Source organism: Pseudorca crassidens, chromosome 4 (assembly GCF_039906515.1).
Source record: "Pseudorca crassidens isolate mPseCra1 chromosome 4, mPseCra1.hap1, whole genome shotgun sequence".
Lineage (NCBI taxonomy): Eukaryota > Metazoa > Chordata > Mammalia > Artiodactyla > Delphinidae > Pseudorca > Pseudorca crassidens.
Genome location: NC_090299.1, coordinates 132,437,362 through 132,453,680, shown reverse-complemented (window position 1 = coordinate 132,453,680; position 16,319 = coordinate 132,437,362). Strand labels below are relative to the sequence as shown.

The following is a 16,319-nucleotide window of genomic DNA, read 5'->3' as shown; positions in this document are numbered from 1 at the left end:
ATTCTTACATTCTTAATTTGTTATGTTATATCATGTTAATTTCATATTATAATTTAATGATTACAGTATATTAATTTATATTATAAATATAATTCTTAATTTAAATTATTGTCTCAGTTGGATAGCATATATCTTCGAGGGTAGATTCTTTAAGAAAGTTTGGTGAATGACATTTTCTGAGCTTCTGCATATTTAAGTATGTCATTTCCATTGCCTTCATTCATTAAAAAAAAAAAGTCATAACTTGACCCTGTATAATAAAGTGGGCCACAACCTTTTTCTCTCAAAAAATCAAAAATCCGTAGATGTTACTCCATGGACTTCTGCAGAGAAGTAAGTATAAGGTTAGTCTGATTTTAGCATGTAAAATAAAAACCTGCATAAGTTTTCACTGTTTCCAAGTTTTTGCATGAATTGTTCTTTCCCAAGAAAGAACATTTGAGAAGAACTTATTGTGTTTGTCTTCCACATCCGAGATGTGACTTCTTAGTGTCAAATCTGTTCTTCTCTGCTGGCTTTGTGGATTTAATTTGCCTACTGCATTTTAAAATTTCATTATCCTCTCCATTATTCTTTTCTTCTCAGCATTTTTCCTAAAAGGTGATGGTTCTCAACTTAGGGCTTTCTAATTCCTTTTCATAATAACCATACCTTATATTCTACTGAGATCTCTAGTCAATTTCCTTACAATCTTTCCTATTTCCCTTTTGAGTCTTCAACATGATTTTTTCTCTACTTTTCTTTAGAAAATTTTAAAGATTCATAATTGATTTTTTTTCAACACATTTTAATGGTGGGAGATTTACACAGAAAAGGTGTAATGTAAGTCACAAATGAGAGTCACACATGTGATTAAAATTTTCTAGTGGTCAGCAGTCATATGTAAAAAGCAAAAAGATATCATATTTTAGATTCCACATGATATCACTTATATGTGGAACCTAAAATATGACACAAATGAACCTATCTTTGAAACAGTCATGGACATAGAGAACAGTCTGGTGGTTGCCAAGGGGGAGGGGTTTGAGGAAGGGATGGAGTGGGAGTTTGGGGTTAGCAGATGTAAGCTATTATATATAGAATGGATAAACAACAAGGTTCTACTGTATAGCACAGGGGACTAAATTCAATATCCTGTGATAAACCATAATGAAAAAGAATATAAAAAATGCATATAATATCTATAACTGAATGACTTTGCTGTATAGCAGAAATTAACAAGACATTGTAAATCAACTATACTTCAATAAAAAATAAAAGTAAAAGTAAAAAGAGAAGCACATAAAATTAATATCACATTGTATTCAACCCCAGTATACCCAAAATGTTAACATTTCATTATGAAATCAGTCTTTTTTTGTTTGTGTGCTATGAATTCAAAATCTGGTGTTTATACTACACTTGGCAGAACATCTCAAAGTGGACGAATCACATTTCAAGTGATTAATAGTCATACAGGGCTAGGAGCCGTCATACTGGACAATGCAGATCTAGATTTTTATGTTATCATCATACTTGAAAAAAAATGTTTCATAAAAAAAATAATTAATGTAAGAGACAATCATAAATCACTTTCTCTTACCTACACAAATCTTCTTTGATTTGAAGAGAGATCAATTCCTTAGGAATATGAAAAGAAAGTATGCTCTCTGACATCTGCTCCCGGATTCGCATCCACTTATTGTCAGATGTGGGAAATCTATATAATTTACACACTGGGTTCTTTAACACTGGAAAAGGTGAAAAAAATAAAGTTAATAGTTAAATTATAAAGATATGCACTTTAGATAAAGATCAATTAACAAAATCATTAATCAGGCTACCATTCTAATACTTGATCAAAATTTTTTATCATAATCCATAGTGTAACTGTGTTTCTAAGAATTTTCTCCTTATATCTTATTTTTTTCAGTAGCTTCTTGGATATAGTCTTTATTAAATTAAAAAGTGATACAACAAATTCCAATTCATAAATGTGGCTACTGTGGTTCTCTGACATACCACCTATTAATTCTTTTTCCTTCTAAAGATTTTCTTAAAGTATATGTATTTATAAATATAGATGAAAATATATGGATTTATACACCATACATGCTTTGAAAAAATACATTTCTGGATTTCTTCCAATCACTCTTAGTCAACTTTACCCACTTATATAGTAGGTGACAACTGATATGTTATATTAGAGGTTTCAAATGACCCTACTACCAAAAGTGACTTTTTTCTTAAATGTCAGAAAGGTTCATTCCTTGGCTTAAGATCTATTACAATTCAAATATTATTCATACTTTAGTGTCAATAAGTCAGTAACACTTTCCCAAAACCATATATTATCAGAAGCAAGACAGGGAGACTATGAACAAGCTGAATATCTGGGATGGGTGACAGTGATTAGGGGAGAAATAACATGGTCATGTCATCAAGGATTTTAAAAGATTTAAAGAAAAAGTGTAGGGCTAGATGTTAAGATAATACCTGATACATTTTTTGTGAGGCCAGCATCCCTACCACACTACCAAGCCCTATATTTCAGGGCAGGATTTTATTTCCATTGCTGTTGGATAAAGAATATAAGAGAAATATATCAAAGCTTAATGGACAACAAAATGTCAGGTGAATCACCAGTCACGTATCTATGGTTATTTGGCTCCAGTTTACCAATGAAGCTAATTAAAAAGAGAATTTGATGTTGAAGTGGATGTAAGACTTTAAATAACGCTCAGCCTGTTATGTGGCCCAAGTCTCTTCAACATATGGAGTAAAATACCTTTCTTATTTTAGGGTTTTATAAGGCTGTGTCTCATTCATTACTTGGAAATATAAATATATTTCTGAGCATTAAAATGAGGAACTATTCATCCATTCTGCAACTATCATTCTCAGAGATCCAGTCTGACAATTATCACTATCAGAATTGATACTAAATAGGAAACCTTTATTTCAAACATCTCATTCTTTAACGACCAGATTCAAAGCTCCCGGCACACTTATCTACCCCTTACAAGAATTAGCTAGAATGTTCACTTGTTAAAAGCATCAATAGAAGCAAGAAGATGATAGAATATTTCCAGGATGTTGAGAGACAATATTTTAAATCTAAAGTTGTATGTCTAAAGGATTATGTTTTTGCCATAAACATGACCTTTAAGTTTTATCAATTAGATTATATCACAGATCCATATATAAGGCTAATTATACTTATTTTCTTTCTCTTTTTAATGAGGTATAAAGGTATAATTGACATATAACATTATATTAGTTCCAGGTATAGAATGTAATGATTCAATATCATTTGTATATTTGTATATATTGTGAAATGATTACCATAATAAGTCTTGTTAACATCTGTCACCATACGTTGTCACAAACTTTTTCTTGTGATGAGAACTTTAAAAATCTCTCTTAGGAACTTTCAAATATACAATACAATATTACTAACTACAGTCACCAAGCTGTACATTACATCCCCCTTTCTTATTTATTTTATAATTGAAAATTTATACCTTGTGACACCCTTCACCTGTTCCACCCACCTCCATCCCCTGTCTCGGGCAACCACCAATTAGTTCTCTATATCTATGAGTTCGTTTTTTTATTTGTTACGTTTTATTTTGTTTTTGCTTTTAGATTCTATATATAAGTGAGTTCATACAGTAGCTGTCTTTCTCTGTCTGATATTTCACTTATCATAATGCCCTCAAGGTCCTTCCATGTTGTCACAAATGGCAAGATTTCATTCTTTTTTATGGCTGAATAATATTCCGCGCGTGTGTGTGTGTGTGTGTGTGTGTGTGTGTGTGTGTGTGTGTATCACATTTTCTTTATCCATTCATCAGTGGAAACTTAGGGTGTTTCCACGTCTTGGCTATTGAAAATAATACCACAATGAACACTGGGATGCATATATCTTTTTGAATTAGTGTTTTCATTTTCTTTGGGTAAATACCCAGAAGTGGAATTGCTGGATCATATGGTATTTCTAGTTTTAGTTTTTGGAGGAATCTCCATATTGTTTTCCATAGTGGCTGCACCAATTTACATTCCCACCAACAGTGCATGAGGGTTCCCTTTTCTCCACTTCCTTGCCAATAACACTTGTTATTTCTTATTTTTGATATCCATTCTAACAGATGTGAGGTGATATTGTGGTTTTGATTTGCATTTCCCTCATGATTAGTGATGTTGAGTAACTTTTCATGTACCTGTTGGACATCTGTGTGTATTCTTTGTAAAAATGTCTATTCAGATCCTCTGCCCATTTTTAATCAGAATTTTTTTTTTTGCTGTTACTGAGTTGTATGAGTTCTCTATATATTTTGGATATTAGCCCTTATCAGATGTATTTTCTTTTATATGAAATACAGAAACTTACAGCCAATGAAAGAAACTATGATATTTCATTCATCTTTAAAGTGACAATGTTTTAAAGATGTAAGAATTTTACTATAACCTCTATTGCCCTATCTCTAGAGGTGGAGAAGAAAAACAATGTATGTACAGAATTCAATATATTGTAAGTCAGGTTAAACCATTTATGGGATCTCAGGAATTCTAATGTAGCTAACATGATCAGGAATACAAATGCATCCTTTTATAGTAAGACAGAAACGGTCTCTGTTTCTTTTTTTTCTGTGAAATGTCCACATTTTTCCTTAGTAACCTAAGTAAATATTCAATTACTTGGGTTATCTATACTTAGTATATGCACTGCTTTTTAATCTCTGCTTTTTTTTTTTTTTTCAGGATTACACAGAATCTTTGTATCTCCCAAACCACGGTTAAAAACCCTTCGATTGGGCTTCCCTGGTGGCGCAGTGGTTAGGAGTCCGCCTGCCGATGCAGGGGACACAGGTTCGTGCCCCGGTCCGGGAAGATCTTACATGCCGCAGAGAGGCTGGGCCCGTGAGCCAAAATTTGTATTTTTAATTAAGTTGAAAAATATGATATTCTTTATTTTATCTGTTATCACAAAACTAGTCCTTCAACTTTTGATTTTACTGTTTTCATTTTACTGCTTTTCAGTGTATTTTAAATATAAATCTTTGTTGAAATATAAATCTTTGATTAATGAGCTCCAGAACTATCCTCCGACCACCCGAGACACAACATCCAGGACCCTGTGCGAATGCTGCTGTTTTTTTAAGGAAAGCACTTGGGGCAAATATAAACAAAAAAATCAGGCCACATGATCTAGCCCCCCAACAATTCCCAATAATGTCTCCTATCTAACTTTCATGCTATAGGTTCTAACCTTTTGAAACTCATAGATCTCTAAACATTAGTATTTAACTGCACATAGCTATTAGGATCTCAATGTAGACATAGTGGAATCCACTTTACAACCAAGTCTGATCCAGTAGCATTGCTTATTGAATACCTACTACGTATAAAGCAAGAACACTTACTGTTTCTCAAAATGCCATATAATGGATTATGACTTAGAAAATTAAAAATATATATATGGTCTGACTTTTAATTACCATGAAATTTGTTCCAACGGCTACAAACAGACCAGATAAGATGTTCTCAACTCAAAATTTTGCTGGGTTCATAGTGAGGAGATTTCTGCCATCCTCATATAAAAGAAAGGCAAGGTATTCATGTATCAAATATTGAACAGTGGGCCATAAATGATGAATGCTTTTGTCATTTTTTTAAAAATTTATTTATTTTTGCTGTGTTGGGTCTTCATTTCTGTGCGAGGGCTATCTCTAGCTGTGGCAAGCGGGGGCCACTCTTCATCGTGGTGCATGGGCCTCTCACTATCGCGGCCTCTCTTGTTGCAGAGCACAGGCTCCAGATGCGCAGGCTCAGTAGTTGTGGCTCACGGGCCTAGTTGCTCCGCAGCAGGTGGGATCCTCCCAGACCAGGGCTCGAAGCCGTGTCCCCTGCATTAGCAGGCAGATTCTCAACCACTGCGCCACCAGGGAAGCCCGCTTTTGTCATTTTATAAATGCTTCTCCCCTATAGCAGAGATACAGTTTCAACAATTCTGCACACACACTCCAGCTGTGTAAATGAGCCCACCACTTTCAGCTCTGGCTTTCCACTGATGTCAAGTATTTCTTCATGTAGGAGATGCATTTCTGTCCATACAATAGGCTCAGCTCAGCAAAAACAACTATCTAACTTATCTATTATAAGTTCTTTTTAAAGAGAGCCCTGTGTGTATCATCTTCATTTTTTTTCACTGCTTTTGCCAAAACAATTGCTAAAAATATCACGTGACAGATTCTACCAAGGGAGAAGTAGTGAAGAGATTTTGGACACCACCACAGTCTTAATTATGACTTAATAAGGATAAAGTTCTAAGATGGTCCAGATACGAATACATTCCCACCGAGATCCACCCTCTAAGGTGAACACAGGGACAGAAAGTAAATGACAGATTTTTTTTCTCCTAAAATTACAACACAACTCAAATTTCCATATCATTTATTCCAGACACTGTAAAAGGCCTTTTTAATACGGTAGCACACCACCTGCTTTTCCAGCAATTGTGAAAGCCAAGTGCTCCAGTTCTGAACTATCAAGGTAAAGATGCCAAGGAAATGTTCAACAAAGCCAAAACACAGACAACACATTAAAAAAGGATGGCTGTTCAAGCAACCTGGGGCAGGAAAGATAAACCAGAGTGATATCGTAGGGACGATCTTCTCTTTTCTGTGTCTGTGTTGGGGACATCAGTGGATTAGACAAGGAGTTTTGGAAATCTGGATTCAGGGTTGAGGGGATCATCAGAATGCCAAACAATGAAGATTGTCTTTAATACAGTTCTCCAGAATAAGCTCATCTGTGATTATCTTCACGCAATTTCTTGCTTTCAGGAGGTGGTAGATGTCACGTAGTTAAATGGAATCTGACTTCATTGGCTTCAAGCTTTACACAATCATTATTTTAATGTACTGTAGATTCTTGCAGAGAATCTATTCCTTCTATAGCTTTTAATTATGCAGTTGTTTAATAGTTTCATCATTCAGCCGAATGTACATGCATTGCCTATTCTCCAAATGCCGCGTTACGCTTAGTAAAGATAAGTCTGTGTAAGCCAATTAGATAATGACATTCTCTCATTTGTAGTTGAAAATATCTTAGATTTAGATACATACATCTTAAATGCAGATTGGCTCTTTTTAAGATTAGATGAGAACTAAAAATCCTAAACAGAAATCACTAAAAGACTATCCTAAGCAAGGCTTAGAAAAGAGAAAGTAAGAAAGCATGACAGGAGCTCAGAAAACACAGCAAAGAAAGATCTCTTTTAAAATAATACAGATGAAACAAACTATTAAAAAATAAATTCCCCCAGAATTTTAAATGACTTTTCTTTAGTTGTGTTATAAAATCTAAATTATGTTATTGTTTGTGCTGTTTTTAAAGGAACAACAAATAAGAATAGAAATAGTATATAAGCTGAGTCAGACAAAGTGATGTTCCCTAGTCTAGCCAAACCCACAAGCTCTTGGCCTTCCATCTTCAATTCAAGGCCAAGAACAAGAAAAACTATTACAGATGCAGAATAAAACATAAAGATAATATTTGTGGGGATTCAGTCTCCAACTGGTGAAAACTGGCGGGTTCAACGCGTAGAATTTGGAGCTTTGGTTTTGGGTGGTCAGAAAAGAGATTTGCTTCATTCACTCTAGTTTGAATGATTTTCCCTGTTCATTCTAATTCAGTCATTAAAGTAAAGGACAGATCTACAAAAGTGTCCTTTCCTGGTTCATATTTCATGCTGAGCAGCCTGGAATGACCTGCGGTTCATGGAACTCAAGTTGTTTCTTGCCAATTTGCCTCTGTTCAAGGTATTCCCTGCACCTCAAAGGAACGCTCCTTTTTCCTGGCTACACATAATCATCCTATAAACTCAGCTCAGCAAGCACCTCCTCCAGGAAGCCCTTCTTGACTTCCCCCTGCTCCCTCCCTACAGTTGTTTCTCTTTTGTACTCCCCACCCCCATCTCTATCATGGTTCTTATCAGTTGTGCTATAATTGTCTGTTTACTGCTCTGTGTCCCCCATTAGAATGTAAACTTGTGAAGGCCATGACTGTACAGTTTTCTTTGTCCTCATGTTATCTCCTGTACCTAGCACAGTGCCCAGTATATGCAAACATTCCACAGAAATGAGCTTAAACATTACACCTCAGATGTTTCTCATCATTACTTGCCCTAATAGGTGAACAGTTAGGGCCCTGACAACTGTGTAAATTGAGAGGGGAAAATGCAAGAGGGAAGGACATAACTAAAAACCTCTCTTCAAGAGAGAGCACAGGCATCAGAATAAAAGAAGGAAAACCACAGCCGAGAGAAAGCCCTGCTCACGTTTGTCCACAAAATGTTAACCTTTTGACTATATCCTCTTCTTGCCTTTATTTTTCTTCTAGTTTACCTAAGGTGGGCAGTGGAGGGGGTAATAAACTTACAACAGGAAGACAGCTGAAGTATTTAGAGGTGTCTAAGAGATGATTTCTTTGATTACTAGGCAGTGAAATTCACTCTTCCATTGAAGCTACTTAACACCATAAATATGTTAATACACGGTAATGAAAACATGAAAATTCCAAAAGAGCAAGGTTAATGGTGTGAACGGAGAATGCCACCTTCCATATTAGTAAACAGAAGATGTTGCAGCCATCCAGTCATCACATTACAGCCTCCCAGAGGGAGAACCCCGAGGGAACTTGGGATGGAAGCAAAGAATGCCTGCCATCTAGCTGTCAACTGCTATAGCCACCCTGCTGGCACACCCTGAGGAGATTCAGGATAAGAAAATGCAGGATACTGGCCCCAGATAGCTGAGGTGCACATCAAAGGAACGATCTCAACGAGCCCAGACTTTGCATCTTCCCATACAGAGAAAAGCGCTAATTTCATTAGCTTGAGATGTCTGGTTTTCTTTAATTACCAATAATCTGTTGATGTTCCGACTACCTGCTCTTTGTTGCAAAAACTCCTATATATCTTGGCTACCGCCTCGCCTCTTTGGAGCAGTTCCTCAGAGTGATCTGAGAGTCCTACCTCCGGGGGCTTGAAGTCCTAAGAATATCCGCCAAATAAAACATAACTCTCGACTTTTAGGTTGTGTGTGTGTGTTTGTTTTTTTTCAGTAGACAATGGACTCCATTGGATTTGTTAAAACAGCAAAGGGCAAAGAAATCTGGTGAGTAAGTAAGTACAAAGGATAAAGGGCCAATGTTATAAGCCAATGGTCCCCTATTTTACACATCATGGAGTTATAAATGCAAGGGCAAAATCTATTTAAACTAGTATGAAGAAAACACAACAGAGATATCTTTGTTAGCATAAATTGATATGATCTAAGATTTGACAAGGTAGTTGAATGAAAAGAAAAAACGGGGAAAATGGGATTTGTTTTTTGGCTGGAATTCCTCAGGACTCAAAATGAATATAGAGGGAACTATTTTTCAATGTCTCTCAGAATATCTCCTAAAATATTCTGTCATGCCTTGCTTTACATGAGGTGGTAGTGAGGAGAATGTCACCCAATATTCATTTCAACTGTGTGGTATTGTGAAAGGCAGTTAAAGTCTACGGCGCCATAGGAGGCAGGAAAAAACTTAAAATGAGAATTTCATAGTAATTTTTAGGGAGAGTAATAAATTCTTTCATTTCAAACCTAAATGATTCAATTTGAACATCTTTCTCACGGAGAGAAGAATAACAGTGCAGTTTTCTGTTACCTGAAGCGTCAATTCAAACGATAAGATATACCCATTATTAGTCATTTGACAAATATTTACTGAGTGCCTATCGTATTCTGGCCCTGGAGACACAGAAATAAATAAGCAACGTTTCTTCTTAAATAGCACACAATTAGGCATCTTCCGACGGCAATAGTAGTAGATGGCTTAATCTTATTGGGGGAAAAAGAATCAAAGATATAGTGGACTATTTCGAGAAAAATTGCAATTTATCTGTGAGGCAAGAAGAAAAACACCAATAAATTCTCCAAACAGGAGGGAAATTGCCTGTGTTTAGGGCTGAAAGCAGAGTAGTCCCCGCATTGTGGCTTAGATTCTAACTTACACAGTCATGGAAATCATCGTTGTCAGATACACCCTCTGTGAGGGCAATGGACACACACACTTTAATGTAAAGCATGAAAGTCGTCTTTAAAAACTATCAAGGATAATTTCATGACTCAAGCAGTATGGAATTCAACCAAGAAAGATGCTTTATCAGATCGAATGCTTGCTGACAGGGGGAAACTCACTTGAAATGTGAAGATAATAGGAAACTTGGTGACAGGGCCCATTAGCTCCTCAGATTGGGCATAATAATATCAAAGTCCATGGACTGAAGTATTCTGTAGCATTATACTTTTACAAGGAAAATTGGGAGATTCAGGAAATCTAGAGAGAATTGTCTCCTTGACAAAAATGTTTAAAAAGCTTATCTGTGGTCAGGCTTATTAAAAATAAATAACTCCTGAGAAAGACAACTGTAAGTGACAAAGAATAGATATGTGACTCCACGTGAGACTGATGAAAATGAATAGTTTCACGAAGTATTTCTAAAACGAAGGAAGATATAGCAAAAGCTAAACTATGCTCTACAGACTTCAGACATTGAGAGCCAAAAAGGAAATCAAAGACTGTCCAGGTCAATTTGCTCATTGCAAAAGAATTGATGTCCAAAGAGGCTGACTTGTCTGGCAGGGTCACACTGCTGGTTAGCAAATTTAGGCTGTGACACCAGTTCTTCAGAAGAGTCTGTCCAGTGCTCTGATATTAAGACCACCAGAGCACATTTGTTCTTGTTCTGCTGTAGGCAAGGCACCTCAGTTGATGAGACTTAGTAGGACACCCAACTCCGTGACCAGATAAGAGACTCTGCTGTCTACACTTCCCTCTGTTCAAAAATAACTTCCCCTACCCCCATCCGCCAAACAATGCCTCAACAACAAACAGTGCTAAGTGCTTTCACTACCATTTGCTTAAATGAATAAACAAATAATTAAATGGGTAAATCGGTTATTTTAACAACTTTATTTGATGAACTACAGAATTAAAAAATTAAGCAAAATGAGAACCTCACAATTCTAATACTGTACCTTCTAGTGCGTTTCCTGTTTCAGAGAATATAAAAGCCAACAGCTGAAAGGAATTTGTTTTCTCCTATAACTAAGGTACTTATATACCTTTTTTATGGAATTGTAAATTCTGCCCCCTCTCCTTTTTCTCATCTCTTTCTCCTCCTGCCCTCAACTCCCCAGGCTCCCAACATACACATTCAACTTGAGAGGCAAACAGGGCATGAAAAAGGTGAGGCTCGAGGGGGAAGAGCTTTTTCTTTGTAGTCTCACAATAGATAAGTGAATTTCCCAAGTCATGCATTAAACCTCTAGAGATATAAACAGAATAGTGAGGACCAGCTATGAGCTATGACATCCTTTTGCACTCACTCAGGAAGAACTTCATCACTCACTTGAGACTGGCAAGTTTCACATAATACATGAATACAGAGACTTGAGAAGAATGTCAATAACTCCCTTCACCTGAAGAGTTTGAAAAACTACCAGAGGGGAATATAGTGGATTAATTCCAAGGTTGCTGAGTTTAGACAAATAAATAGAAAAGAAGACCAAGGTACACACAAACCAAAGTCATAGGTGCATAGTCTAGCTACATATGCTATATGTGCACAACACACTTAGATTTGGAACAGAAACATTTCATATATAGCACTTAGTTGTACTTTAAAATAACTTTTTAAAAAAATCTAGCTTTTATAACATTTGACTGTCATTTAGCCTTGTCTTTCCCTGATATAAGAAGGCTCATAGAAAGTATTGGTGGCAAATATATTCCAGGCACTTCCGGATTGCCTGGACTAGGGACATTGAGAAATATCATCAGACCTAAGTGGAGAATCACCACCAAAACTGTCACCTCCAGGAAAAGGGAAAAGCAGTAATCAATCATCTTTCACTCCACTGAGTATATTTAAATTGCAGAGTGCAGCTGCTTCCATCACTTCCGTATCACTTTTTGTCATATTACGGTTCATATCTTAGGAATTGTACCCTAGTAATTTGGAAGAGTTAGTACGCTTCAAAGACTCATGCCTTGCAGATTTTATGGCACAAGAATTAGGAGGTGCAGATTTACTTTTCACTACGTTCCCTTTGTCTCTTCTTCCTTAGGTGATATATTTTCTTACTCCGGGAGCCATTTTTCTCTTTCTCTTTGAAATTTATATTAAACCAATCAGTTTTTTAAAATGGCATTTCTCTTTGTGGGCATAAAAAAATTACAAGGTTCACATGAGTGAATCACTTAAAAAGTGTCTTATAATTACAGTGTAGATGATTCTGATGATAATTTGATTCACTCAAACTGCATTTAACATGAATGTAGTATCTCCCACATTCAATTTTATTTCTCAAAATTGACATCTGGTAAATTAAATAGATTATCTGGGTATATTGAAATAAAGGAATAAAGGTTTGGTCAACTTTCAGGTGAAAAAAATATATGTGAGGAAGACCTTTGAGGTTACATTAGTTATCTTATCCACACGGATAACTTATCAAGTACTTTATGGTACATGGCTGGTCTAGCCGTCCAGGTAGCCCCTTCACTGTTTAATGCATGTCCCTCCTGGCATTACATCCTTAATAAAAATTTTTAAAAAACACGTCACTTGGTCATAGGTTGAGAAGCAGCTGCTTTTCTTTGGTTTAATCCTTCATTCTAATAAGTACCTTTAATGGGTGTTTTATTGCTATGTTTTATTTTGAGTTCTTTGAGTCAAAAGGTTGCCTGTCTTTCTCCATCCCTGATTATTAGTGGCTTCCTGCAGGGGAAAATTGCTAATAGTTTAGGGGTTATGTATTAGTAAGCCTTTGAAGTTTGTATCACTCATTAATCTGATTATCATGCTATCCATGTCACTGTTGAAATGTACAACATAGAAGGCTAGAAAAATATTAAGGTTTATTCTATTGTTACACCAACTTTTTAATTAATGGCTTTTTAGTAATAGCATGACCTGGTAATTAAGAGCAAAGGCCTTGGGATTAAAACTGGATTTAAATTCTGGACCTGCTATTCACTAGGTAGTGACCTTGAGCAATTTCCTCACCTGTAAAATGGAGATAATAATACTGCCTTCTTCATAGCACACATCAGAAAGCAAGGTAAGGCAAGGCATATGAGTGGCATCTCGCCTGCCACTTATTTGCCATTATCACCACTACTGGTAACATAATTTATGTTATCATTCAAAAATCAGTTCCATAATTTATAGATACATATTATCACATATTTTGTAATTTTACCAGATGTCTCAAAGTCATCATTTATCACATTGTTTAGTTCCTTGTTGAAATTCAAATATATTACTATAAGTAACACTACACACACACACACACACACACATATGTGTACACACACACTCAGGAATGTACAAATGTGTATATGAATTTTTCCTACTGAATCCATATACATACTGTTTTAACAACTTCATTAAAAGTAATAAACTAAAACTCAAACTAATTAAGAGCTTGACATTTCTAATACTCCCTCTTCTAATATCTCACTTCAGATGATACAAAATCCAAAGCTGAAAGGAATTTGTTTTGCCATATAGCCAAGCTATATACATGTATTTATATATATCATATATCTTTCTTACAGACTTGTCAAGTCTAACACCACTCTGCTGACTCCACTCCCAAGATTACCAATATTTAATAAGTGTCTACAATGGTTCTGTAAGAATGCTGCTCAGATTCAGTATTGAGTTCACAGAAAAGCAAAATGTATGTTCATAGGAAATGAATGTAAGTTTCCAAAAGGGACGTACATACCTGCGTTCAAAAAAGGTAGGTTATCTTTTCTGCTCACAGTTTCTGGGGCTGTACATTCACATACCAGTGCACACTAAGAAGGAATAAAAGAAAACATATTTGAAAATGATCAAATAAGAAATGAGATTCTTTTTTTATTTGCAAAACATGAGGCCATGCACACGGTTCCAAAACGTTCTGAACAAACATTTTTGTAAAACTATTTTTAGCTTTATCTTTACAATGAACCTTGTTTAACTTGTGATTACTTACTTCCATTTATATATAATATGATTATATTGTACAATTATAGACTACATTTCAGTTCCAGTTAAAGACTACTTAGGAAACAAAGTTTGTACTTTCTTTGTGGAAACGGATTATCCGCGTGCTAGAGATAGGTTCCTCCTGTAGCAAATCACCTATGACAAGCTGAATGGCTTTGTATTTCTGTTGCCCGGGTTGATTTTCGATCAATAAAAAGCAAATTATCTTCTGGCTTTTAAGTAAAGGCAACTTTAAATAAAAAATAAAATATGTTACAGCATCTAATTTCATAAGGCAAAAAGAGATGTTTGTTTCTGGCAAAACGATGCAAACACTTGCTTATAAAGTATGAGGATACTTTATAAATAAGTTGATGTCTGATTTATGGATAAGCAATTTATAAATAAGTGGATCCAGAGATCATAGATCTATTAATCCATGATAATTAGATTCAGCTCATGATCCTTTACAGAACCAACACTTCTCTGGACAGAAGGAGAGAAGAGAGACACAGAGAGCACGTTGCCATGTTCCTAACGAGTGAACCATGGGTGGGAGATACTATCTCAGATAAGCCATCCCTAAGCGTGGGACTCTGCTTCAACCTCCTATGAAACTGTAACTAACAGAGGAAGCAAAACTTTTTTGGCCCCAGAGAGGCTGATAAGAAACCTATATTCACAAAGACAGAGACCAGTAGTTATTTCTTTAGATGACTTTCCTTTTATCTCTAGCAACCGCCCCCCGCCCGACCCCAGAGAAGAAAAAGGAGGGCTGGGAGAAGGAGGAAAGTAAATTTTTAGAGCAAATATATCAGACATAAACAAATAAATGCAAACAAAAACAAAACAAACAGACAAAACCCCAGAAAGTTCTCTGGGTGAAGAGTTCTAAGGGAAACAGCCATCCTTCTGTAGCAAGCATGGTGTTGTCAAGAGACTCCAAGGGCTCAGACTGCCCTCCCTAGTAGGATGTATCAGAATTGCCTGGGCTATTTCCCAACTGTTCTAACTATCTGTGATCCACCTCCGTTCCTCCTCTGGGGAGTGCCCCCCTCCTTGAGATTCACCACCACCGAGGTCACTGTTCATGATAGAATGTATTATGTCCCTGAAGCATTTTGAGAAGGAAGACAAATGGCTTAAAACATTGATTTAAATGTTACTTTCTGTATTCTTAAAGCCCACTACTCATTCCTCTATCATAACATTCATCACATTACTCAGGAAATTTCTTGATGGAGAAAAATGTGCTTTCATACTTTCTTTAGTGCTTATATTGAGATCCTAGTTTACTGAAAAAATGAATAACTGCAAACAACTCTTAAAATTTTATGTTCTCTAAATCATTTTCCCGACCAACCAAAAGTCAGAGGTGATCCCTTCTTTTAATCCACAGCTATTTTGGAGATGTACTTCCCAAATCACGACAGCAATGTGCAAGGATGCTTGGACATACTTAAAATTCTTTATTTCTCCTATTTGCAAAGTTTTGTCGACTTCTTTCAGGCTACATAGGGCTGTTAAAGTAATCTTTTGTAAACATTATGTTCGTCATATCAATGTTCTGTTCTAGAATGTATATAATGGTTATTTACTGTCCAATCAAACCCAATATTCTCAGACTGGGCCTCAAATCCTTTCATGCTTTGTCCCTGACATCCTTCCACATAATAACTTGGTATACAGCTCTAAGTCATCTTCCTTTCCAAAAGATCATCATCTACAATATCACTTATAGGAATGGTTTAGACTAAACTTTTTTAGTGAAGAAGTCCATAATTCACACAGATCAGGTATTACCCTGAGAAACTGCTTCCCTTTATGGAGGCAACCCTGCCTCTTTGAAATCAAAGATAACTTTCTGTTTCCTAACAAAAGGCCCGTTTTATTCCACCAAATGAATACAGACATACGACTTTTATATATTCATGTCTTCCATTCACACTGGAAGGCTGATATTTAGGACAATTTTAAACTAATATTCTTACTTTGTATTTTACAGCTCTACTAGTCAGAATGCTCTCAAGATTTAAATCCATGGAACATAAACAGAAAAATCCAATAAATATTTACTAAATTAATTAATATTTTCATATTTGGACTCAGCAATTATTTTTTTCAATTGTTTCCTGAGTGTACCTTTTCTGTCTCTATTTATTTTGATTGAAAGTTTTCAAAGCCAAGAACCTTATTTCTTATTTCCTTAGGCCATTTTTATTTTTTTTTTTTATGTTTT

General features: G+C 35.7%; 1 protein-coding gene across 10 annotated transcripts in view; it reads right to left on the bottom strand.

The window, feature by feature from the left end:
• INPP4B (inositol polyphosphate-4-phosphatase type II B) overlaps positions 1-16,319 on the bottom strand; it is a 718,440-nt gene that overhangs the window by 190,428 nt on the left and 511,693 nt on the right. For all 10 annotated transcript variants that reach the window (XM_067736786.1, XM_067736785.1, XM_067736789.1 and 7 more), the window contains 2 exons: positions 13,836-13,908; positions 1,583-1,730 (listed from right to left, as the gene is read on the bottom strand). In XM_067736786.1, the coding sequence (XP_067592887.1) occupies positions 1,583-1,730; positions 13,836-13,908 (221 nt within the window). The remainder of the gene's footprint in view (positions 1-1,582; positions 1,731-13,835; positions 13,909-16,319) is intronic.